This window comes from Topomyia yanbarensis, chromosome 2 (genome assembly GCF_030247195.1).
Source record: "Topomyia yanbarensis strain Yona2022 chromosome 2, ASM3024719v1, whole genome shotgun sequence".
NCBI lineage: Eukaryota > Metazoa > Arthropoda > Insecta > Diptera > Culicidae > Topomyia > Topomyia yanbarensis.
Genome location: NC_080671.1, coordinates 261,385,428 through 261,413,264, shown reverse-complemented (window position 1 = coordinate 261,413,264; position 27,837 = coordinate 261,385,428). Strand labels below are relative to the sequence as shown.

General features: G+C 39.5%; 1 protein-coding gene across 3 annotated transcripts in view; it reads left to right on the top strand.

Moving 5' to 3' along the window:
• Window positions 1–27,837, top strand: part of LOC131683102 (uncharacterized) — a 901,146-nt gene that overhangs the window by 397,884 nt on the left and 475,425 nt on the right. The window contains exon 2 of one of the 3 annotated variants that reach the window (XM_058964921.1): window positions 3,662–3,851. The exons of the other annotated variants lie outside the window; for them this stretch is intronic. Coding sequence (XP_058820904.1) covers window positions 3,837–3,851 — 15 coding nt within the window. The 5' untranslated portion in view covers window positions 3,662–3,836. The remainder of the gene's footprint in view (window positions 1–3,661; window positions 3,852–27,837) is intronic. 3 annotated transcript variants of the gene reach the window in all.

Sequence of the window (27,837 nt, the reverse complement as noted above, 5' to 3'; positions counted from 1 at the left end):
ACTCAACGTAGGGTTTAGGTATTTTTACCTATAATGTGTTTGAAAGAAATCGGTTAGGAAGTTTTTGAATGGAAAGTAACAATGCGAATCATGTTTTTTTCCAGAGACGTTCTACAAAAAACTTCATCACCGTGTCGTTTGTCGATATTTTGCATAGAAAAATTACAGCATGTTATTGAAATGGTACACGATAATGTACAAAAGTTTTGATCAATTCGCTTCACGAAAAGTTCTAAAAAAAAAATTGCAAAAAGTGTTTTTTCTTCATGCTGAACCCCTTACCCCAACATACAATGGCAATGTTTGAGAAAATTGAATAGAAATAACATAGCACGTAACATAATGCTAGCCAATCTAGTCAACTTACACGAAACAATATTTCGTATCAATTAACGATCAGGAATTCATATAGATTGGTATTCATCCCTTTACTTATATCATAAGAAAGATATAAGTAACAAAAGTGGCTTGTTAATTATCGAATACATGTGTTTAAGCGAAATGGTAACTTGAACGAGCACCCCATTTGAGATAATAAGTGAAACAAAGATGATAAGCAACGGTTTCAAATGTGTAAAGTTTAGATAAGAATATACTGAGAATGGATTCACCACTCTATGTGTATAACTGATTTAACTCTCATCTCAATATAAGAAACAGAGCAATCATACGTTGCGTTGCGTTGCGTTGCGAAGCACGGTGCTATTCGTAGATTGCATACTAACGATTATCATGTTGCCTATAGGTAGCTCAACTCATCTTGCTTGTGAGATAAATGATCGGGAATGAACTTTATCTCTTATGAGTTCAGTAAACCAATAGCATGAGAATCGTTATTGCCGGCCACGACCATCTTCACCGATACTTAGGATAGGGTAGGAAATGTTGATGTAATACCTACTTAAGGAAGGCCCCCGACTCAGCGACGCTTCCATAGGTATTACGGAGTTGGATTGAAGGACAGGTACAGGTCTAGGATTCGCCACAAGCAGGCAATGCGACCACAAAACGAATTTGTTTTATGCGGTGGGATGGTTAATCTCCGAGTACACGTATACTCAGAGCAAAAAGATATTTAGTTATGATTTTTCTTGTATTTAAACTCTGGATAGCCGGCCATCGAGAGTGATTTAGTTTTTCCCTAAACTACAGCAATTTGAACTCCAAACAGCCGGCCGTAGGAGTATTGCTAAAAGCGCGAGCTAGTCTGATATCAATATTCGTTTGAGAATTGTTTAGTAGGAACACAAGTCAAGAGTATTTTTAATATGCACTTTCATTGCTTTTTCTCTACTAACGATTGAATAAAATGCCAACCCTTATGCGATCAATGTTTGCGCGAATTATTATGCTGACTGAACTACACTTTGAGCGGTATAAAATAAGCACTACCCAAGTACCCAAAACAACCGAGTTTGTACGTCGGATATACAATCAACTACGCACGCATAGTTTTTACGCTAATAGATTTTTTTAATTTTTTTTCGTGTCATGACAGCGTTTTTGCACATAACATGTTAATCTTCTAAATTTGGGGTTATATGCACGCGCGAATCAGGTGTTTATTGCAATTCGACGGTTTGAAACGTATCTTGGTAAGAGAAATAAATCTCAGCTTCAAATGCCTACGGCGGAATATGGCCAAAATTCGACAAAAAAGAAAAAAAAATATCTACAAAGCATATGTTATGTGGCGTCATACTCGATTCATACAACTCCGATCGAAATAAAATTCAAATTTGCCCAGTCATCTCTGAGAAAAGTGAGTGACATTATTTCATACAATTGAACACCGCATCATCTTTAATAGAAACCCTGTGCATATAACTGTCGGCGTGTAGAAATGGGAGTATATAACAAAGGTCGTCGAATTCTCGCCAGACGCTGTAAACAACTTAATCCGTGTGCATGATATGGAACAATTACACCCAATCTATACTTTTAAACTGTATTCACACCTATTCGATCCGTCCCAGTCCCGCTCCAGCACCGTCCATAGACACCGTCCATACAACTCAAATGCGAGCATCCACACCTGTCCGATATGACACCGTCCCGGACAAGTCCCGCACGAAAGAATACCGGCTCCCGCACACGTTACCGTACCGCCACTGAATCGGATCGGAAAAGTGTGAATTTCGTTCGCGTTCGCGTAGCTTTCGCCCGTGCGTTTCACGTTCTATTGAAATTAAACACACGAGCATCACAATACACTAGTAAGTCCTATTTTTGCTGAATGAAACTTTATTTTTTGCTTCTATATTTATTCTGGAATTACTTCCGTGTACTGGAACAAACCTACACTAATAAAAGTTCACACTATAGTATCAATATAAGAAACAGAGCAATCATACGATAGACAAATAAATAGAAACCCTTAACTGTAATTTATACAAAATAATGCGAAAAGATTACAGCAACATTGCACAGTAGTGAACAAATTAGATGAAAAATTAAATCATTCCTCAAATTCACACGACTTGGAGACCATTCATAAATTACAAAATGCAAAAATTGCCCAAAATTGACGCCCTCTCTCTCCCCCCGGAAGCGTGTTCCAGTTCTGGGATACTATTTGTGAATTTCAATGGAATGCTGGCAATATGGGTATCAAAATTCATGGAATTGCTTCTGTATGCTGTAGCCCGTGGTTTTGGAACCATTTGGTGATTTGACCCTGGAACGGACATTCCGGGGTAGGTTCCCGTGGGGCCGTGAGTGGCGATTCCGAGGTCAAATTGCTATATGGTCCTATAACAATAAATAACAGACTTCCGAGACAATTTGAAGAGTTTTGATACTCCTATTGCTAGGACATTATCAAAATTTACAAATCATACTCTAGTACTAGAACATTACCCCGGAAAATCCGGATTACCAAGAACCAGGTTCATTCATCCGGTTAAATTTTACTGAATTAAAAAGTGAACGAGTTCCTCAATCCAAAACATCTAAAAGTGTCCAAATCGGTTAAAGAAAGCCATAGTTATGAGCATTGCAATTTGTGGGTACCCGGGTACCCTCGTCGGCCTGTTGAAGGAATTTTTTGTTGGACACATACCGGTTAAGAAAATAATCTTTGAAAAGGAAAGCCACCAACTTCGTTCATTTACACCTCTAACTGGAACTCCCACACTGGAACCGCATTGAAGCACGCAATGTTGGCAACCGCTGTTGTAGCGGAAAATATAACTCCGCTAGATTTGTCAGTCCCTGCCTGTCGTCGGAACCCGAGTCTGAGCTCATTTTCGTTCATCGCAATTCGACGTAAATAAGACCAAATCTATCAATTCGGCGGTTTAGAACGGTTTTAGTGTAACAGCACCTTACCGGGTAACAATTTCTGTATTTCTTGCAACATTAGCCTACAGCAACTCGTAAAGCTTACATCAAGTACTGAGTACGAATCTTATTACATTCATTGTTGTTGGATAATTGTCCGAACAGCATGATGAGGAACGTTAACATTACATACTCGATCGAGTTCGATTTTTATTTGTGTACCGGTTTACCATGGCATTAAGTCAAACGAGACCTATCGTCGGTATGGAAGCTCACGTGGTTCTTGCATGAAAACTTTACAAAAATAAACCATTCTCTGCTCCTACCACTCTCCCTTTTTTATTATAACCGAGTTATAGGTTTTTACTTTTATTTTCAGTGAAATGGAAAAAACAACTCAAACTGGGGGTGTTGAGATAGTGCCCCCCAAGACCGGTTTATTTTGACACTTCGCCGCATACTATTTTGCCAGACAAGCAGCAGACTTCAACATCATCAAGCAAGAAATCATTATCGTTACAGGAAACTCCAGGAACCACATAATTTCCAATAGAATGAATTTTAAGAATGTAATACGATAAACGAGTGCAACTCGCACATTTGTAGACACTGCCCTACAGAAAATCTCTCGATCAAGTTCGACAAGAAAGATTCATCAATTAATACAATTTCGCTCTTGTATGGTTTGACATTGATGTATAAATAACCAATGACACTGTGCTTAGCTACCACGACTCAGTCAACACGGTTAAATTGCTGGAGTAGCAAAATCTTTTCATATAATGAAGACACTGATAAAGTGCAACTTGTTGAGCCGAATTACCGTAGCGGTCAAATCGTTTGCCATTGAGTTTAAATTGGCCGAAGGACCCATTTGCTGTCACTGGAACCCGTGAAATGTGACGAGTAAAAGAATGGTCAACGAAACTGAATGACGATGCCGGCGATACAGAAAATTCTGGATGGTACATCGGAAGTCTCTGACAGTTGCCTTGTGCGAAACGTGCAAAGTTCTGATTAATTGAATTACTATACAATTCATCCACATCTTTTTTGAACGTCGCATTGAGTGTAACTCATTCTATAAATACCTTAATTATTGCGTTAACAATGCTCTTATTTTCATTTATGAAGATAAATAGTTATTATAATCATCGATATATTATTGCTATTTTCATTGCTTTTTACTATCCATCTAAAATTAAAAAAAATATTTTTAAAGAGGTATCTATTTTCTACTCTAACTCGAACGATAATGAACACTAAAATGTGCCATCTAACGTGCCCAATCGGAGCTTTGCTGTCCAGGGTGTAGACTGTCTCATGAATACCTCTTCGTACGTAGGATGCTCCAGGTTGTATTCGGGTATTGTGAGCTACTCATCAGTTTTAATCTTAACCTCTCTCTTTCGCTCAAATATTACAATGCTTGGTTTTCAATAAATCAATGTTTGGATTCTTCTATAAACAATTTTTGGAACTCTCTATAAGCATTGATATTTCTCGAAGCATGCAGATTTGAATGTCCATTTCTTCTTCGATGGCATCTAGTCGACTCGATCCATTGGAAACAACATTATTGATTGTATCATCAGTGCCCTGATTGATTGCAATGTATCATAACGTCACCACCGTAAGAACACTCAATCATTTTGATTATACCAAGAGTATCAGAATTTCAGTGGACTTTACATTGTGAGTATATCAGCTGCCAAATTATCATTTTGTATTAGCGATATAACACAGTTGTTTGCTGAAACATTCCAAGTGAATGAAGCAGATACCTTGTTCTGGGCTTTTTATTCTATGCTATTGAATGTATATAACTGACTAACAATCAATTTCGAGCAGAATTTGATAGATTTGCTCGTCAGGTTAACTTTGTTACAGTTCTGGTACTTTTGCCCTATATACCGATCACGAGGAAGCAAGAGTGAAGAGAGACGAGAGAGCTTATTGAGGCTGTACACAAATGACGTAGCTTTTTTCGGCGTTTTTCGACCCCTCCCTCCCCCTCGTAGTATTTTGTCATAAAACTCTAACCTTCCCCTTGTAAATAACGTATCATTTCACCCCCCCCCCTCCAACTTTCCAACGCGACCGGGGGATGAAAAAAAATTATATATGTTTTACAATTCGTTTAAATACATGTATTTACAAAATATTTGACGGCTTTTATCTACATTTTCATTTTAATAGCAAATTGCGAACAAAATAAGCCCATTTCACGACAAATATCGCGTTAATAATTTTGTTTTTTTAAATATTATATGCAGAGTCGGAAAATGTTGTTTTCATTTGCCAAAATCAGGTGAAACTGACGAAAGAACGAAGCTTCTTTCCATACCACTAGCACTTTGCGAAATCGAAATTGAGACAACGGGCTAGGACAAAGCAAGCATGTAGCAGAGCGTTTTCATTATTCTCTCCGCACGTTCATTTTCGCTTTGAGATTCAGAATGATATTGGTAACATCGATATTGAGCATACTGCTAGGGAAACGAAAATACACTAGCAATGATATTTATTTGTCGATGCTCGATTCTGTAGATTTGCGAGCTAATGATGGTATTGTAAGACGGAAGCCTGATCGGTGTGCATATTTCTCATTTTAACTATGTTATAGTTGCATTATTAGATGCACATTACATTCATTTCATTTAATGAATGAGAATCGCAAATTACTGACCATGCATCAAAACGAAATTGCAACTTCGGATTGTCATAGGAAAACGAAAGTCGCTGCTGCTGCTACTCGTTTTCATAGAATCGAGAGAGGAGGGGACATCGTCTGTATTGTTTTAATTTTTCATGCGTTTAGCGACGAAAGAGGCAGGAAAAGGACGAAGATGAATTCTCTGAATTTCGTCGTTGATTGAATAGGTATGAGAATTTTAGGCTCTGATTATATGTCATGGAACGTGAACAAAAGATCTCTCAGTTCACGATGCAGCAGCTGCCCATGATTCTAAGAAGCATATATTCAACAAAATTACTAAATTTTGTTTGATTGAATCCGAAGAGAAAATTTAATTCAGTTAACAAACTAAGTCTACTAGTTAGCAAGATTAGTTAACTAATGTAGCAAGTTAAATCCGCATACACGCAAACTTACCACATTAAAAGTTTCATGAAAAGTAACTTGTGTGAATTTAAATTTATTTCTCTTGGGAATGGCAGAACATCAAATTGTTTTTTTAATCAATGGGTTTTAATTACCGTAAAAAAATCTTAATGCTACGTCGCGCAACTTCTGACCCTACCCTCCCCCTCGTCACACTTCGTCACAAATTTAGTATATCCCCCTACCCCCAAAATGCTACGTCAGGAAAAGGATGGGAAAGCCGCGGAAAAGAGCGGTTTGCGATAAATCCGGCGAACGTGCTGTAGCACCGCGAGGAGAAACCCCAGCACGCGGGGCCAGCCAGGCCCGAGCAACCAGCCTTAGGATGCTGCAACGACGAGTTCGTTGTCCACGAGTAACCACCCACGAGTTTCCCACCCACGAGTCCACCGTTTCCAACCGCGATCTCGCGTCCGCTGGCTGGCCAGCAGCTTACCGTTCTACACACCCACACATACACACGATTGTAAGTAGGTTATAATAAAAAAAAGCAAGATAAGACCGTGCATTTTGATCATTTGATTAGTGTCCATGTCCGTGAGCCGACCTTGAGCCTTTGAACCTCGAGCTCGTGCTAGCCAGCAGAAGAGACCTTTGGAGTCCACCCCAGACGGTCCCCGTGGCTCTAACCAGGGACAAGGGGTCTGCTAAATACCAGGTCTTTCTGATCCGCTAAGTAACAACTTCCTATAGGAACATCGCACTACCCATGGGCTCATCGTTCGCTTATAGATTGACTTCCAATTTGTGGAACTCGTCCAGCTTCTCCCTGCATCTTGCGCAAATTATACGTTGAACTGCAAGACAAACGAAAACTTACACGAAGAATTGCAGAATAGTATACATCAACAAATTGTCACCTACGGGTACCAAAATTGCTTGATGAAAATCCCTTCACGTTTTCTCCGCTGGCGGTGTCTTTCTTGGAAGTAAATCTTTGTTTATATTGAAGTTACCTGAGTCTAGGCCTGCGTTGATGGTTTTCTTTTTTCGCAATGCACTCTCAACAGAAACGTGAAACTTGAGCGCCATCAAGCGGTGAGAGTAGTCAAAACTGAAGGAACCAGAGTCACTCTTCCCAAAATTGAAAAATGAGCCACAAATTTTGCGGACGTTCTTCGTATGATTCAGGTCTTTATTATTTGTCTTTTACTTTACCCTCTGAGCACATTACTGTACATCGCCACTCAGAAACAGCCAAACCTTCGGCTTCTGTACATGAGTGCTACGAAATGACTGTACCCTAATTCGCTTGCGTGTGTCATACCTCTCATGGTAACACGCAGCACTCATTCAGACACTGAACGGCTACAGCAGCGCTCACCGCTGGCTGTGACTGTGTTGTCTTAGGAGCCAGCCAAAATGAATGTTAGCAGTTCGCAAACCTGTCCGCGACATTTGATGCTCAATTGTTTACAATGGATGTCAGTTCAGCAACGTATTGAATATAACACAATTGTTTTCATCTACAGAGTTTTAAATGGAATAACGCCGCAGTACCTGTGTAGCACTGCTGTGTACGGAAGAAATGTGCACTGGTATGAAACCAGACAAGCCGGCAATCTGAGATTGTTGAGCGCTGAGAACTCCTTGTTTTAAAAAGGCTACAATTTGTTCAACGCATTACCAGAATACGCCAAGCGGACTAATAAACTAAGCAGGCCCGCAAGATATTCGTGAAGCAGAGGCCCTTGGATTTATAAGAGAGAAGGATGGGCATACACGGAAAAAAAGTAAGATTAAAGGAATCATCCATGAGTGAAAACTATTATCGAAAGATATCTGCTCGTAAACCTTCCACACTACAAAAGATGTGTATGGGTGTGAGGTGGGCCATCTCAGAAAAAAATCAATTTTTAGAAAGGGGAACATTATGGAGATCAATATTCGGAAAGGGGTACATGGAACTAGAAAGGTTGAAAACCACTGATTTAGTCTTTGCAGATTGGTTGGGTTTTACCAAAGATGACAAAGTACAAGATATCCCTCTGTCAAATTCCACGAACAAATGGCCGGCAAAATCATTCTAGTGATCCTAGCACCATCTTCTGAGTTTTCTTTCAACTAGCAACCCGCACATATATATATATATATATATATATATATATATATATATATATATATATATATATATATATATATATATATATATATATATATATATATATATATATATATATATATATATATATATATATATATATATATATATATATATATATATATATATATATATATATATATATATATATATATATATATATATATATATATATATATATATATATATATATATATATATATATATATATATACTTTGTCATCTTTGCATATATATACTTGTCAATGGGTGCCTGCACACGTATGACAGAATCGTGACGTGGATAAAACCGGTATCTATGATGAGATTTCGATTTAAACGAATCGCATTGAAATAAATATTATGAATGTTTTCCGTTTTCGGTCACCGTTGCTTTTGCCTTTCTCATATAAAGAAAGGCTATGCAATCACTGTAAAAATCGACTTTTTAACAGAGCCCCAGAGGGCCGAGTGTCATACACCATTCGATTCAGTTCGTCGAGATCGGCAAATGTCTGTGTGTGTATGTGTGTGTGTCATTTAAACTCACACAATTTTCTCAGAGATGGCTGAACCGATTTTTGCAAATTTAGTTTCATCTGAAAGGTATAACGCTCCCATAAGCTGCTATTGCATTTTTAGTTGATCGGAGTTCCGGTTCCGGAGTTACGGGTTGAAGAGTGCGGTTACACAGCAAATTCCCATATAAACTGGTACCACCATGATGTTCAAATGATGTAAAACATATTAAAATTGATGTAACATTACTCTAGTTTGCGGGTCTGGATCACTAATGATCAATCAAAGCATCTTTGACCACATTGGCCACCTATGACAGTTCATGACGCCCCCGGGGAACCCGCCAAGTTCCTAAGCTAATATCACACCCATTCCCCAACGAATTCTCTACCGATTTTTACAAACTTGATTTCAAATGAAAGATACAGTAATACCATTGACTGCTGCTGAATTTCATTCTGTTCTGACTCTTGCTTCCGGAGTTACAGGGGTGTTAGTAAGGATACACTGGAATTTCCCATATAAATCGGTACAATCGTAATACCTCAGAGGCTAAAAACTATTGAAATGATCACCAAATTACTTCTAATCGCAGATCTAGATCACTGATTGCCAATCAAACATTCTTTGAATATATTGTCCACTATCGACGATTCCGGAAGTCCGGAATTCCGGGCATATTCCACAAATAAAGTCACATCGGTTCTTCGGTGATGACTGAACCGATTTTCTCAAACCAAGTCTCAAATGGAAGGCAAAATATGCAGCAGAGTATTGCATCAGAGCCCCTCCGCCCCCCCCCTCCTTCCCGCCTTGCCCTTACATCTCCTTCTTTCATCACTACCGTCCCCTTGGACCACCCTCACGCCCGCATTTCCTTCATCCACCCCCTATACCAAAATAAGATGAAGGATTTCTGACGCATCTTCCACTCCCACTCTACTAACCCCCCATTCCCACCACTTTTAAACCCATTCCGCCAACATTTCAAAATATAATCACATGAAGATAACATTGAACTCATGCTGATTAAGCTAATTAAATACTATTCTTTTACCTTTCTCATATAGAAAGGTTACGCAATTGCTCCAAAAACCGACTTTCTAACCGAGGCCCGGAGGGCCGAGTATCATATAACATTCAACTCAGTTCGCCGAGATCGCAAAATATCTGTGTGTATGTATGTGTGTATGTGTGTATGTATGTATGTATGTATGTATGTACGTATGTATGTATGTATGTATGTATGTATGTATGTATGTATGTATGTATGTATGTATGTATGTATGTATGTATGTATGTATGTATGTATGTATGTATGTATGTATGTATGTATGTATGTATGTATGTATGTATGTATGTATGTATGTATGTATGTATGTATGTATGTATGTATGTATGTATGTATGTATGTATGTATGTATGTATGTATGTATGTATGTATGTATGTATGTATGTATGTATGTATGTATGTATGTATGTATGTATGTATGTATGTATGTATGTATGTATGTATGTATGTATGTATATATGTATATATGTATGTATGTATGTATGTATGTATGTATGTATGTATGTATGTATGTATGTATGTATGTATGTATGTATGTATGTATGTATGTATGTATGTATGTATGTATGTATGTATGTATGTATGTATGTATGTATGTATGTATGTATGTATGTATGTATGTATGTATGTATGTATGTATGTATGTATGTATGTATGTATGTATGTATGTATGTATGTATGTATGTATGTATGTATGTATGTATGTATGTATGTATGTTTTTTTTTTTTTTTTTGAGAGCAGTAAAAAAAATTTCAGAAAAACCCTGAGTGAGGAAAAATGTACAAAAACCCCATTGTCAGGGAACGGGTTTGGGCTGCCATCACCCGACCCGCTAAAAACCACTGCTCTTGCCCAGAACCTGATTCCTCCCCGGCACTACCTTACGGCATTACTTCGGGGAGGGGTTTTTATGTGCATAGCACGCACTCTAATTCAACTACTTACTAGTTCGTTTCTTCCGTAGGGTGACAGCCCCACTCCTCTACACACCACCAATTCTCTACCATCCACACAGACTGGCAAGCTCTGCATGGCAGTCGGAAAGCTGGCTGTGAGTCGAGGCTTAGTACTAGGCTTAGTACTCCTCCCCTACGAGTACAGTCTGAGCGGCAAACTTCTGACTGTCTAATTCACCGAGCCCTGCTGCTCGCTTGTGCCGGTTAGCATCGCAACTCCCTTCTCGCACCATTCAACGCCGTTTACTCTTTGAGCACCAGACTTGTTCGCGATCTACTCGGTCTAGTCCCCGACGATGGACCTAGCCTACTCCAACGGAGAATTCCCCGGCGAGAGAAGTTCTCCCGAAACCGAGCCAACCAACCAGATGTCGAGGTCAGTTCGGCGATTCCGGTGGAGCAGAGCGTCCGGTTCGCTGATGCCCCGACGACCTGCGACTGGTGGTATTTCGTCGCGGTCTCCTCAGTCTAGTCCCCGGCGGTGGATCTAGCTTACGCCGACGGAGAGTTCCCCGGCGAAGGAGGCTCCCCTGGTACCGATTCTTCTTTTGTTTTAGCACCACAATTTCATGAGCTCTTTGGCTTCCTCTCGTTCCGTTTCGCCCGATCTACTCGATCTAGTCCCCGGCGTTGGATCTAGCCTACAGTAGGTGCTGAGGTCTATCCGGCGATGTATGTATGTATGTATGTATGTATGTATGTATGTATGTATGTATGTATGTATGTATGTATGTATGTATGTATGTATGTATGTATGTATGTATGTATGTATGTATGTATGTATGTATGTATGTATGTATGTATGTATGTATGTATGTATGTATGTATGTATGTATGTATGTATGTATGTATGTATGTATGTATGTATGTATGTATGTATGTATGTATGTATGTATGTATGTATGTATGTATGTATGTATGTATGTATGTATGTATGTATGTATGTATGTATGTATGTATGTATGTATGTATGTATGTATGTATGTATGTATGTATGTATGTATGTATGTATTTATGTATGTATGTATTTATGTATGTATGTATTTATGTATGTATGTATGTATGTATGTATGTATGTATGTATGTATGTATGTATGTATGTATGTATGTATGTATGTATGTATGTATGTATGTGTGTATGTGCGGATTTGTTAACAAAATGTCCACATCGGTTTTTTGGAGATGGCTGAACCGATTTTTACAAACTAAGATTCAAATGAAAGGTATACTATTCCTATAGGTTGCTATTGAATTTGATTTTCAACCGACATCTTGTCCTGGATTACGAGTTGAAGAGTATGGTTACAAAACAAAATTTGTTGATTTGTCCACATCGGTTTCTCGGAATTTTCTTACCCGATTTTGATAAACTTCATTTTAAATGGAAGGTCCATCAGCTGCTGTTGAATTTTGTGTGGATCCGAGTTCTGGTTCCTGAATTACAGGGTGATACGTACGATCACGCAGCAAATCTCGATTCTAACGAATTCTGCGATGAATGTAAAAAGGTGAAATTTTTGCCTTTCTCAATAGAAAGGTATTGCAATTGCTCTGAAAACCGACTTTTTAACGGAGGCCCGGAGGGCCGAGTGACATATACCATTCGATTCACTTCGTCGAGTTCGGCAAATGTCTGTGTGTGTGTATGTATGTGTGTATGTGCGTATGGGTGTGTGTGTATGTTACCAAAAATGTCACTCATTTTTCTCAAAGATGGCTGAACCGATTTCGACAAACTTAGTCTCAAATGAAAGGTGCAACGTTCCCATAAATTGCTATTGAAGTTCTAATGGATCCGACTTCCGGTTCCGGAATTACAGGGTGATGAGTACGAACACGCAGAAAATGTACATTTTAATAAATTCTACAATGAATGTATAAAGGTGAAATTTTTTCGAAAATATGACCACAACTGCTTCGATTTGTAGTATTAGGTCACTAACATCCATTCAAAGTCTATTTGGCCACATTGGCCACCATCCTCGGTTCCGGAAGCCCCGGCGGAAGTATCTAAATTCAGAATAACAGTCACATCGGTTTCTCGGAGATGGCTAGACCGATTCGACTAAACTTGGCCTCAAATGAAAAGTATTGCGTCCCCGTAAATGGCTATTTAATTTCATCCCGATCCGACTTCCGGTTCCGGAGTTATAGGTTGTGGCGTGCGATCACATAGCAAATTGTGATTCAAACCGATACTCCGATGAAAGCAAAAAAGGTAAAAATTTCGCTAAAATGTCTCTCAAACAACTTAAATTTGCTGTAGACGGTTCCGGCAGTGCCCGGGAAAAGCGGCCATCTTTCAAAATTTACGAACTCACCTCAGTTTCCCGGAAATGGTTGGGCCGATTTTCACAAACTTAGTCCCAAATGATAGCTATAATATCCCCACAGATGTTTATAAAATTTCGTACGGATCGCTTATATGGAGCCGGAAATATAGACTAAATCGTCCGGTCACATATGAAATTCCCATATAAGTCGGAACTCAATTTTTTTTCAAAGGGGGGACCCCATTAGATTTCAGAAATCGAATTCGTATTTTTGATGCCAAACATCTTTAAAATGCATGAAACGTCGAGATTTTATGTTATCTCGAAATTTTTTTTTTTTGTAAAAATCGACTTTTTGGGACTTTGCCGATTTCGCATCTTTTTTCAGTTCAATATTACCGTGGCTGTTTTTTCTTCTTCAAAATTTTAGAACTCGATTAATGATTTATTTTCCTGTATATAGTTGTCATGTGATGTACAATAATAAAATGTAATATATGCATTTAAAAGCTTTTAATGAATATAAACAACGCACCCATTCTCGTGATTTATGATTGAGAAAGGCACAATTGCACCGCTAGGTGGATTAAAATAGGTTTTTAGATTTTAGATTGATGTTTTTCGGTGATTATATTAAAAACACTTCCTACTGTTTACGTTTCAGCTTACTCATTTTTAACCCCATTCGCCTCTTGCTATCGCTGGGGGTAACAAATTCAAACTCATTATGAATAGTTTAAAACTATTATGAATAGTTTTCGGGTAATAAAAATGTAGCATTGTGGCAGTAATCGTGAGTAAACAGCAGAGTACAAAACCAAAATTTGTTACCTAAACTAAGAAAGGATTTTCAGGTAGTCAGGAATATAAAACGCGATGAAATTTAATACATAACCTACCGCTTTCAATCCAATTTGTTGGAATAGTAATAACGAATAGGAGTTTCATTATGTTCGTAGAGAATCCATCCTTAATTTCAATCTTTGCCAGCCATCTTTTTAATGTACTCAACTTTCTCATTTGCCTATAAGCTTTTGGAGAACAGTAGTGCAGTACCAGAGACATTTTTGTGTCGCACAGATGAGTAACTAGAACAAATTCTTGGCCAAAAACCAAAATATTTTTTTTCGGTTTTTTTGTTTCGTTATATTTTTTTACATACCTACGAACCTACTGTATAACGTGGCAAAATTAGGAGTATATCAAATTGTTAAAGAATTTTTGCATGTATGCCCAATGCACAGTGGTCCAGATCGCTAATTTAGGAGGAATTTTTACTTTCTGACAAACCTGTATAATTTAGCCGTATCATGTCTTAGGATGAATTTGTGTACTTTAGAAGATGCTTCTTTTTATTGGAATAGTTATTAGGGTGGTTCTAATTTATCTAAAATACGATAATAAACTTTTTACTGATGAAAGATAGAGCTCCACAGTCTTCCACAAAGTTGTAAAGTAACTTATTTTGAATAAATTTGTTGAATATATTAAAGCTCTATCTCTTTTAGTTTTTGTTATACAAGAAATTAAAAAAAAAAGATTAGGGTGTTCCTGAAAAAACGTTTTTTTAGTATAACTTTCGTATCTTTTACTTTTTGTTAACACAACCTTTGAACAGCTTATTGAAAACTTCAAGCCGAGTATTTTTCTCCAAGACACCGAAGGTCTAACTTTTTTCTTTAAAAAGTTATGGATACTTTTCGTTAAAAAAATAGCCTATTTCAAGGCTCAATATCGCTGATGCGGGCACCTAAAATTGAATTCTGTTTCCACCACATGAAAGACCATACTTATTAGTATATTTGAGCAAAAATTGGCGAATACGATATTTTTTTAAAATTTGCAATTTAGATTTAAAGTTTGTAGTTTTGCAGGTTCAACGCATTAAAGCATTTACACACATATCGTTGTATTATGAAAAAAGCCACTTTCAAATATCATTCTCTCATCGCAGCAAGCTTTGCATAAGTGAAACGACTGTCAAAAAATGTTTCTGATTTTATTCGTTTTAAATAAAACTAGTAAATATGGATATTAGTCGAAGAGAGTTGGCGAATTTGCTTATTTCTGGTAAAAAGACAGATGAACTGCTTAAGTTCATTACAAGTAGTAATCCAAATGTAAAATTGAGACTTGTTAGTGCTCGGAAGAAAATAAAAATCTTCATGTTGGAATTTAGAAGGTTGTGGATTCGGAGTAAGCGCACGCAAATTCGGTTTGAGCTGTTGCTAGAACGTATGTATGTGCTATTAACAATCATCAACAGCAAATTGGGAATTAACGCGGATGCTTACCGGAGTTACGCCGAAGATACACGATTGCTTTATGTACGCCTGTATGGTTGGTACGCTCTCTCACCAACCGTGCATAAACTCCTGGTCCATGGAGGAAGCATTATTCAACATAACATGCTGCCAGTAGGTATGTGCAGTGAAGAAGTTCAAGAAACCAGGAATAAAAGTATTCGCAGATTCCGAGAATTCCACGCACGCAAATTCGATCGACTCGTCAATCTTGATGACGTTTTCAAGAGACTTCTTGTTTCATCAGATCCTATAATTTCTCTTAAATGTAAACGTCGAATTCAACGAGCACCGCTGGATATACCTGAAAATGCAATGCATCTACTTTTGAATTAATTGGCATTGAATAAATTCTCCTTATATAAATCATAAATTGTTGTCATAGCCAAATTATTTTTAATGAACACATTCTGTATTGTTGATATGTAAACAAAACAGAAAAGGAAATACAAAGGCTTTAGGCAATTTCTTTTACGTCGCTATGCGATAAAATTTAAAACTTTGGTTAGTAAATTTAAAATTACATGCTTAAAAAAAATAATATTTTCCAATTTTTGCTCAAATATACTTAAAAGTATGTTCTTTTCTAAGGTTCAATCCGAACTTACTTTTATTTGCCCCAATCAGAGATAATGACATTTGAAAAAGGGCTATTTATGAGCGAAAAGTTTCCATAACTTTTGAAAGTATAAAGTTAGACTTTCAGAGTTATGAAAAAACGTGGATTGAAGTTTTCTAAAAGCTGTTCAAAGGTTGTTTTAACAAAATATAAAATTTCTTTCGAACATTAACAAGTCTCAATTTTACATTTGGATTACTACTTGTAATGAACTTAAGCAGTTCATCTGTCTTTTTACCAGCAATAAGCAAATTCGCCAACTCTTTTCGACTAATATCCATATTTACTAGTTTTATTTAAAACGAATAAAATCAGAAACCTTTTTTGACAGTCGTTTCACTTATGCAAAGCTTGCTGCGATGAGAGAATGATATTTGAAAGTGGCTTTTTCATAATACAACGATATGTGTGTAAATGCTTTAATGCGTTGAACCTGCAAAACTACAAACTTTAAATCTAAATTGCAAATTTTAAAAAAATATCGTATTCGCCAATTTTTGCTCAAATATACCAATAAGTATGGTCTTTCATGTGGTGGAAACAGAATTCAATTTTAGGTGCCCGCATCAGCGATATTGAGCCTTGAAATAGGCTATTTTTTTAACGAAAAGTGTCCATAACTTTTTAAAGAAAAAAGTTAGACCTTCGGTGTCTTGGAGAAAAATACTCGGCTTGAAGTTTTCAATAAGCTGTTCAAAGGTTGTGTTAACAAAAAGTAAAAGATACGAAAGTTATACTAAAAAAACTTTTTTTTCAGGAACACCCTAATCTTTTTTTTTAAATTTCTTGTATAACAAAAACTAAAAGAGATAGAGCTTTAATATGTTCAACAAATTTATTCAAAATAAGTTACTTTACAACTTTGTGGAAGACTGTGGAGCTCTATCTTTCATCAGTAAAAAGTTTATTTTCGTATTTTAGATAAATTAGAACCACCCTAATAACTATTCCAATAAAAAGAAGCATCTTCTAAAGTACACAAATTCATCCTAAGACATGATACGGCTAAATTATACAGGTTTGTCAGAAAGTAAAAATTCCTCCTAAATTAGCGATCTGGACCACTGTGCAATGGTGATATTTTAAGGGATATTTTAATCGTTTTCGTTATATATTCAGTAAAATCGCTTTCTAGTGATGATGACTATTAAATAAGACAATATTATTACAAACCTAGTTCAACACAACCGTTTGTTTAACTTCAGCTTAAAACTAGACTTACTGTGCATTGCACCAACTTTAAAAAATACCTTTTTTAAACATTTTATTCCAAATTTGAATGATAAAAAAGTTACATTATACGGCTAGATCCGGAAAAGTTGCTGAAGCAGTATTACAAAACAAGCTATACAAAAAATATTCGAACTCTTCCGATCTTGTCCGATCCACCAATCCCAAGCGATTCGAAAATATTGAAATTTTTACTAATTTGAGGTACACCGAAATGCGGTAGGGCCAAATATTATGTTTCCCAAAATGTATCTCTATGAAAATATGCACAGGCTCAGGGACTCTTCTCCCTTTCCCACTGATCAAATGTTTATGCAACTGGAAAAACAAATGTATTCACAAAGATAACCTAGAAATTATTAGCATTCGAAAGGGTATAGAAAATTGGCCTCTGCACTGATTGGTAGGTAGATGCCAAATTGTTCCAAAAACTAGTAATTGTCTATTTTTAGTTCATATAAAGACATAATAACAACAATTGCAGCAGCAAATAATTTTGGCCAGGATTCGACCCCAATTACTCCTCTGTGTGTCGTCAGAATAACGGGCTCCTTTGCATTTTCGATTTTTATTTCTCTGAAGCTCAAGCAACAATGACTCATTTAGGGGATTCAATGGGACTGCGATTTCTTTCAGTTTTTGGAGTTTCTCTCGTAGTAAGCGGACTACGGATTTTTTCTTCGACAAATTTTGATTTGTCTTGCGCATTTCCCGCTTCAATGTTTTCTTCCTCCAGTTCGGTGAACTTTAGGGCCATTGCTATGTATCGTTCGCTATCATACAAGTAATCATGGTCGTGACGTATAGGATCAATTGGAACGTTTAGTTTCCGTTTTTGTTCACTAACGGTACTGCTCCTTCTGTTTGTTCTTCGATGACTACCTCTCCAGTTAAATCGCTTTCGTTCAAGCTTACGTGCTGTGGTTCGACCGAGCTATTACGACCTTACAAAAACATCAAACATTAAAATCAAATAATTTCGACAGGTTTTGAAGCTTAATTACTGCATCCGTCGAAAATGTCCCACTGTGTACACTCTGGGCTTCTAGTATCATCATTTGTCGAAAATGCGCGTAGAGATGGTACAGCAAATAGCACTAAACTGTTGATTGTATTATGATTGTATGATTGAGTTGTATTATATTGCCTTATAATAATGGTGTTTCTTACCCTTGCGAATGGTTATTACTATTCACAAAATACTTATCAGTAAAATGATCAGCGCAAACATAGCTATTGCTAGACATCTCGGCATTATCACAAAAAGTCTTCCATGCAGAAAAATTCCTGCAAGAGATGCTTTATTAAATGTACAAATTTGAACATCTTAACTTTACCGTTGTTTTCCGGATGCCCTAAAGAATGATTTACTCGAAGCACCATTCGTGGCACTGCAGCATCCGGAAACCACACACCATCGACTCATATTCGATACAAAGTTAATGTTTATTTTGTATAGCTTATTCACTAATATTTTATCTACAATATATACACTTTTATACACATTTACGCTTGGTAAATGTTATGAAAAGATTTCCTCGCTACAATAGCGAACACTGCTTGCCTTTTTTGCATTTAAAACATCGAAACGAAAAAAACGGTGAAAATGCACAACCATTTGCTTTGATGCAACCAACAGATAAAAATGGCTACCGTCGCGTGCGCGCGCTTCTTGTTACTGTGTGGTGGTGTGGGTGAAATGAGTAGATGGTTAGTTCTATGTGAACTCGTTCGATGGCGTTGCTGAGCTGAAGATAGGACATCGTCGAAGTGAACAGGGTCTGGTTTCACTTAACTATCAGTTTTTCACTTTTGTCATTACAATCCTTGTTTTGATAGGCTTCATATCAAAACAGATTAACAGTTTTTCACGTTTGTTATTACAATCTTGGATTTAATTCACTAAGGGTCGATTTCATCACCCTCGCTTAGCGCTTAAGCCAGGTTTAAACAGACTGGTTAACCTGGTTTAAAAGTTAAGCGAAGGTGAAGAAATCGGCCCTAAGGTAACAGTTTTTTATTTGATACATACTTTTGTCATTCCAATCTTTGATTGGATTCACTAAGGTAGCAATTTTTCACAGTTTTTATTTTGATAGGCTTCACATCGAGCCAAACTACAAATTTTTCACTTTTGTCATCACAATCTTCGGTTTGATTCACTAAGGTATTAGTTTTCCACTGTTTTTGATTAGATAGGCTTCACATACTTTTGTCATTACAATTATTGATTTGGTTCACTAAGGTAACAATTTTTCACAGTTTTTGTTTTGATAGGCTTCACATCGAGCCAATCTAACAAGTTCTCACTTTTGCCATTACAATCTCTGGTTTGATTCACTAAGGTAATAGTTTTTCACAGTTTTTGATTTGATAGGATTCACATACTTTTGTCATTACAATTCTTGATTTGATTCACTAAGGTAACAGTTTATCACAGTTTTTGGTTTGATAGGCTTCACGTCGTGCCAAACTAACAATTTTTCACTTTTGTCATTACAATCTTTGGTTAGATATAGTTTTTCACTGTTTTTGATTTGATAGGCTTTGTCATTAGAATTTATACACAAATACATTGATTTAATTCACTAAGGTAATCATTTTTCACAGTTTTTGATTTGATAGGCTTCACATACTTTTGTCATTACAATCATTGATTTGATTCACTAAGGTAACAGTTTTTCACAGCTTTTTTTGATAGGCTTCACATCGAGCCAAACTAACAATTTTTCACTTTTGTCATTACAATATTTGGTTTGATTCACTAAGGTAATAGTTTTTCACTGTTTTTGATTTGATAGGCTTTGTCATTACAATCTTCGATTTGATTCACTAAGGTAACAGTTTTTTAACAGTTTTTGTTTTGAGGGACCTTTCATAAATTACGTAACGCTTTTAGGGGGGGGAGGGGGCACGACAAGTTGTGACATAGGGGGAGGGGGAGTAAGCTAAATCGTTACATAACACGTTTTCACCGAAGAAAAAAAAATTTCAAGGAATTTGTTACGTAATATGGGAGGGTGGATAGAGAAATTGGTGATAATATGTTACATGGGGGGATGGGGGAGTCAATTTTGGGCAATTTTGCGTTACGTAATTTATGAATGGTCCCTTGATAGGTTTCATTCACATCGAGCCAAACTAACAATTTTTCACTTTTGTCATTACAATCTTTGGTTTGATTTACTAAGGTAATAGTTTTTCACTGTTTTTGATTTGATAGGCTTTACATACTTTTGACATTCCAATCTTTGATTGGATTCACTAAGGTAACAGTTTTTTAGTTTTTGGATTGATAGGCTTCACATCGAACTAAACTAACAATCTTTCTCATTGTCTTGTAGTCCTTTGTTTGATTGGCTAGGCTTCGTTAACTGTTTTTACTTTGCCTTTGTAGGCTTTGGGTCTCTTGATAACGGTAGCAATTCACTATTATGATAAGCTTTTATTATTAATTGAATTTTGCGCACGGATACATGGGTACTGTGATACATTCGATTTAAAGAAACCAACTTTGTTTCGTATAGACCAACTCATTGGATAGATAGCCGATTGTCGAACTGGATGTACATCCGTCGAGTCGGGTCTGACCAAAATTGTGACCCTAGTTTATTATCCAAATTCTCCTTATATACCCGTTTTCGGGTTCTAGTGCTAGCTTACAATTACAACCTTCCTTAATGCTCAAATGAGACATAAAATAAAACGAGGACTAAACTCGCTGATCCTGCAATATTGATTTTATTGATTCCAAATGTGTTACTTTCTTGCCTGCGTGTCGCTTGCACCAACCCAAGCGCTGGGTTGCTTTTTAGCCTGCGCGTCGCTTAACCCAAGCCAAGCGTTGGGAAGCAACCCAAGCGCTGGGAAGTAGCAAAGCTGAAAACTGTTCCTAACGTGTGTAAACTAATTGCATAATCGAGTACGGGTGTGCGATGACTTATTTACTGCGTTTGCATGTTGTTATGGTCGTAGACCTGTTTTGGTAGGTAAACTAGGTTTGTTTTGATTTGATTGCTCAAGGTATGTAATAAGAATGGATTGTACTTGATTAATGTGTTTATTCACACCAAAATTTGGTTGTTGATTTCAGCGAAATTTTGCTGAAAGTTTCAGCACTGCAAGCTGATAAAAATTCAGCTAAATTTTGCTGGAATTCGGCGAAAATAAATTGGTGTGTTAGGTTTTAGTTTCGATGGCAGATTTTTTTTTTTTCGATGGAGAATGCAATTTACGCACTAACCCAGTACACGTGCTATTAGTAGATGCCACGCTACCACACGGGGTGTACTGGAGTGTCGGGCTCTCATGGTGACACGATGACTAGGTAATATCGACTAAACTCCATTGGGCACCACCATTGTTCCCCCCAGTCCCTCCCTCCCGGTATTACTTCTGGGGGAATGGCTGTACTTGATGTACTCACTCACTCTCGATCGCGCTTTCATACATCATGTATGAGGCTTATTTGGGTGCTCGCTCTGTCACACCTTGAATCACTCTCTAACACTCCACATGAGGCTTACTTTTGTGACACCTTTTTCGTACCTTGCGAGGCTTACTTGTGTGCTACCCTTTTCCATACCATGCTAGGCTTACATTTGTGCTCTCCTCTAACATACCATGTGAGGCTGACTTGGATGCTCACCCTATCACCTGATTCACCCTCGATCATACCACTCTATTACACCCCTGTTGCTCCCCTGGCTTCCCATGTGGGACATTTTTCTTAGGCCCCACTTCTGACATACCATGTGAGACTTACTTGGATGCTCACCCTTCACTCCTCTGCCACGCCACGAGGCATTGATAGCTAAGTCCCAACATACTACGCTACGACCCTCCCATCTTGGCATGAGGCAGTCTGCATATACGCCTATACACTCGCTCTCCGGTCTTGCTTCGGGGTGGCTGGGTTTACCCCTTTCGCGGTTGCCAGTCGCTGCACCAAACCTGCCTCAGCATGAGCAGACCATTCACTCACTTTTTGCGCTCGGCCCTTTCCGCTCCAACTAACCAATCACTAGTTAGTCGTGCCCGTCGTCTGTTGCTCGGTGCGCCAGATTCCCTGTAGCCTGCAGGCAATCTGGGTGGCTGCAGTAGAGACTGCGTTCCACTTCTCCACCGCTTGACACATCCGCTGAATAAGGGTATCAGAGGTTGTGTCCCAGCCGCAGACATCAAGCATTGCTCTTCTTTCGACGTCGAAACGAGGACATACGAAAAGTATGTGTTCGGCAGTTTTGTCGACACCTGGGTAATCAGGGCAGCCAGGGACCTCCGCGTGTCCGAACCTGTGGAGATACTGTCGGAAGCAGCCATGGCCTGACAGGAATTGTGTCAGATGAAAGTGAACTTCCCCATGGGGTCTGCCCACCCAGCTCGATATGTAAAGTATCAGCCGGTGGATCCACCTACCTTTCGAGGAGTTATCCCACTTACGCTGCCATCTGGCGACCGAAGCCACCCTGGTGCGCTCGCGACCTCTGTTTTCACGTAGCTCGAAGCACTCCTCATCTTCCCGGATGACCAGCCCGACTGGCATCATGCTCGCTATCACGCAGGATGCATCGTGTGGTACCGTGCGGTAAGCAGATATCACTCTGAGACACATCACGCGGTAGGTGCTCTCCAGTTTCTGTAGGTAACTGGTTACCCTCAGTGCTCTTGACCATGACGAGCCGTCGTACCTGAGGATAGATACGGCAACTTCTGCCAGTAGCCTATATCTACTGGCGCACACCTTTGAGCTGTTGGACATCATCCTCGATAATGCCGTAACAGCAATCGACGCTCTTTTGAACGTATAGTCGACATGGCTGCCGAAGGTCAGCTTGTCGTCTATGATGACTCCGAGAGACTTCAGACTCCGCTGTGAGGTGATCACGACTTCTCCCACATGGATAACTGCATGTTGTGCCGACTTGCGGTTGTTGACGATAACTACCTCCGTCTTATGCTGAGCGAGCTCCAGGCCTCTCGCGCTCATCCATTCCTCCACCATGTTGATCGCGTGTTTAGCGGTTAGTGCTACCTCAGGGATTGACTCCCGATAGACCTCCACAGACACGTCGTCGGCAAAGTCGACGATCTTGACCCCAGGAGGGAACTTCAGTCTCAGAACCCCGTCATATATGAGGTTCCATAACACCGGGCCTAGGATCGAGCCCTGCGGGACTCCGGCGATAATCGGAACCCTTTTCTGACCGGCATCGGTCTCGTGTAGCAGTATGCGGTTCTGGAAGTAACTTTCCAGGATCCGGTACAGACCCACCGGTAGGCTAAGCCGGTGTAACGAGAACGCTATGGCATCCCAGTTTGCGCTGTTGAATGCGTTTTTCACGTCAAGTGTCACTAACGCACAGTATCGAATGTCTCGCCTTCTTCGTTGGATCGCTATCTCGGCAGTATTTATTACTGAGATGATAGCGTTCACCGTGGACTTGCCCTTCCGAAAGCCAAACTGGTTGCTTGACAGGTCGTCCGTACCTTCCGCGTACGGGGTTAGCCTGTTGAGGATGATCCTCTCAACCAATTTGCCAGTCGTGTCGATCAGACAGATTTGTCTGCACGCCGACGGGTCGTCTGGCGGCTTCCCGGGCTTCGGCAACAGCACCAATTTCTGCCTTTTCCATCAATCTGGGAAGCGGCACTCGTCAAGGCATCTGCATAGCTAGCCTGAACATGTTCGGGTTCGCTATGATCGCTGCCTTGAGAGCGCTGTTTGGAACTCCAGCCCTGGAGCTTTGTTCATTGCTAAGGAATTAGCCACTGCGAGTAGTTCTTCATTCGTCACTGGAGCCACCATTTCGGCTGCACCCACACTGTCTCGTGGTGCAGGTGGCCAGAGGCTTGTGGCGCGAGACAGGAAGAGTACTTCGATAATCGTCGCCAACCGGTCCGGAGACCGTTCTGGGGGTGGAGAGCCCCCTTTGGTGTTGGTCATCACGATTCTGTAGGCGTCACCCCACGGATTCGCGTTGGCACTCTCACACAGGTTGTCGAAACACGCTCTCTTGCTGCTTTTAATGGCCTTGGTAAGGGCCAATTTCGCAGCTTGAAACAGTTCACAGCAGTTCTCTCTTGCATCTTCGGTGTGGGCTCTTTGCATCCTACGTCTAGCACTGAAGCAGGCTGATCGTAGAGCTGCAATCTCGGCACTTCACCAGTATATCGGGCGTCTGCCGTTTTTTGGCAGGGTTTTCCTCGGCATAGTGGCGTCGCACGCGCATGATAGGACGGCTACCAGCGCATCCCCGCTTAGACTGTCGGTGTTGGCCTCCAGCCTCAGGGCCGCGATGAAAGCTTCGAGGACGAAGTGATTGGACTTCCACCCGCGTACCTGACAGGGATCTCCCGCCCTCGGATGCTGCAACCATAGTTGATCCTAAAGCGGATTGCTAAATGATCGCTATGGGTGTAGCCTTCGTCTACCCTCCATTCCATGCCTGGAACCAGACCCGTGCTGACAAATATTACGTTAATCCATGCCTCCACCCTGTTTCTACGGAATGTGCTAGCGGAGCCATTATTGGCTAACATAGCGTCGAGTTTCGCAAGCGCCTCCATTAGCGCTTGGACCCTGCTATTTGTACAGCGGCTGCCCCACTCCACTGCCCAAGCGTTAAAGTCTCCCGCTATAACTACCAGTTTCCGGCCCACTAGGTCTGACGAGAGCCTGTCGATCATCTGGTTGAACTGTTCTATGAGCCACCTTGGTGGAGCGTAGCAGCTACAATTGAACACACCATTGTTCTTGGCAATCGCAACACCCTCAGCGGAGGAGTGTATTACCTCTTGAATCGGGAACCGTACCGTTGTACAGATTGCCGCCATCCCAGACCCGTCCGACACCCAATTGTCGTTACCGGCAGGGATGTTGTACAGGTCGGACAGGAGGGCGACATCTGTCCTCGACTTCGAGACCGACTGCCACAACAGCTGTTGGGCAGATGCACAATGGTTAAGAATTAGCTGTTTGACGTTCACGGTTTCTTCTTATTGGCCTCACCGAAGGGACACGAATCCACCCATAGCATGGTTACGGGCTTGCTTCGTAGCGGTGCAGATAAGGCATTTATGCGCCTTAGTGCAGCCCCGCTCTTTATGCCCCTTCTCACCGCAGTGACGACATAGTTTGCTCCTGTCTGTACCCTTGCACTCGTACGATTTATGGCCGGACTCAAGGCACCGGTAGCACCTATCCACTGAAGGTAGGGTTCGTCGCGGTGCGGATGTGGGCGGTAAATGGATTGTCCGCACCGCAACCGCAAAAAAATAATGCAACAGCACCGCTTACCGCAACCGCACTTTATTTACCGCACCGCACCGCACGGTAATGCGGTAAAATTTTGATATTTTTAAAAATAGTGTTGAAAAATTGTACATTTGTGTAACCATATATAATAAAATGTTATTCTTATTCACACGAAATTTAACTTTAAGAGACTTCTCAGAATGTAATGTTTATGAAAAAATCAACTTTTGCATTTTCTATTAATAAAATTCCGTACATTTTAAGGCAAACATTATACATTCAAAAACGTTCTACTGCAGTAATAGGAAAACTTTTATTTTAGCAACCCTTCAATTAATTGCAAAATGTGGAATAAAAATGTAATAAGAAATGAAGTTGCATATTTTTTTCTTTAAATTTTCATATTTTCAATGTTTTACATTTCTTATAAAAGAAATGTATAGAATTCGCTCAAACTTTCAAGATATTTTCCGAGGCCCGGAGGGCCGAGTCTTATATATCAATCGACTCAGCTCGACGATTTGGGACAATGTCTGTGTGTGTGTGTGTTCGTGTGTGTGTTTTTTTACAATGGAGAAGACCTTTACGTCCTAGCCCAGTACACGTACTATTGGTAGGGTCCAATCTACCACACGGGGTGCACTGGGGGCGTGTCGGGCTCGAATGGTGACGCTGCCATTAATACCGAATAAACTCCATTGGGCTCCGCCATCATTCCTCCCAGGAACTACCTCTCGGTATTACTTCTGGGGGGATGGCTGTACTAAATGTACACATTCACTCTCACTCGCACGTTCATACGTCCTGTATGAGGCTTACTTGGGTGCTCTCTCAATCGCACTTTGATTCACTCTCTAACACTCCCACATGAGGCTGACTTTTGTGCTCACCTTTTTCGTTCCTTGCGAGGCTGACTTGTGTGCTCACCTTACTCATTCCTTGCTAGGCTTACTTTTGTGCTCGCCCCACCCATACCATGTGAGGCTGACTTGGGTGCTCACCCTATCACCTGATTCACTCTCAATCGTGCCACTCTATTGTACCTTTGTCACTCCCCCTGGCATCCCATGTGGGACATTTTTCTTAGGCCCCACTTCTGACATACCATGCGAGGCTGACTTGTGTGCTCACCTTTTTCATTCCTTGCTAGGCTGACTTTTGTGCTAGCCTCTACCATACCATGTGAGGCTGACTTTTGTGCTCACCCTTAACATGCCGTGTGAGACTGACTTGGATGCTCACCCTTTCACTCCTCTGCCACGCCATGAGGCATCGATAGCTAAGTCCCAACATACTACGCTACGACCCTCCCGTCTTGGCATGAGGCAGTCCACTTATTCGCCTATACACTCACTCTTCTGTCTTGCTTTGGGGTGGCTAGGTTTACCCCTTACGCGGTTGCCAGTGTGTGTGTGTGTATGTAACGGACAAATTCTCATTCGTGTTTCTCAGCAATGGCTGAACCGATCTTATCCAAACCAATTTTAAATGAAAGAACTAAAAAACAGTATGAAAGCTTTTGATTTGTTTTTAATTCTGATGTTTAGTTTCCAAGATATGAATGTTTGAATGCGCAAAAATGGCGTTTTTTGCAGTTTTTTTAAATTATCTGCCGAAATTGACAATATAGGTTAACAATTTATATGTTTTTAGACAGCTTACCTTTCGAACAAGTTGAAATCGGACTATTATCGAAAGAGTAACATTAAATGCGGACGAAAGATTTTTATCATTTCCCATTGCCAGATACATGACCAAAAACATGTGATCTATTATTAACGCCAAAACGGCTTATTTTAGGTCAATAGTATCTTCGGAGAATTTAATGGAGGCAATATGCCCTTTCTTTTGGTATTGTGCTTTTGCTGATTAATCCCCCTATGAGTGAGATATTTTCACAAATTTTCTTGGAAATGATTATATCGAAATGATGTCTTCAGCAAATTTGTAGCTCTTACTTTTGCGAATAACTTTACTAAAGACTTTAAATATCTATTTTAAATACTTTAAAAGTTACGGCTTGTTGTTTGTTGATTACTCTTTGTCGCCTATTTATTGTTCAATATAGTAATAATCCATTGAAATAAGCTAAGCATTATTTCGATAAAACGAATTTTGTAT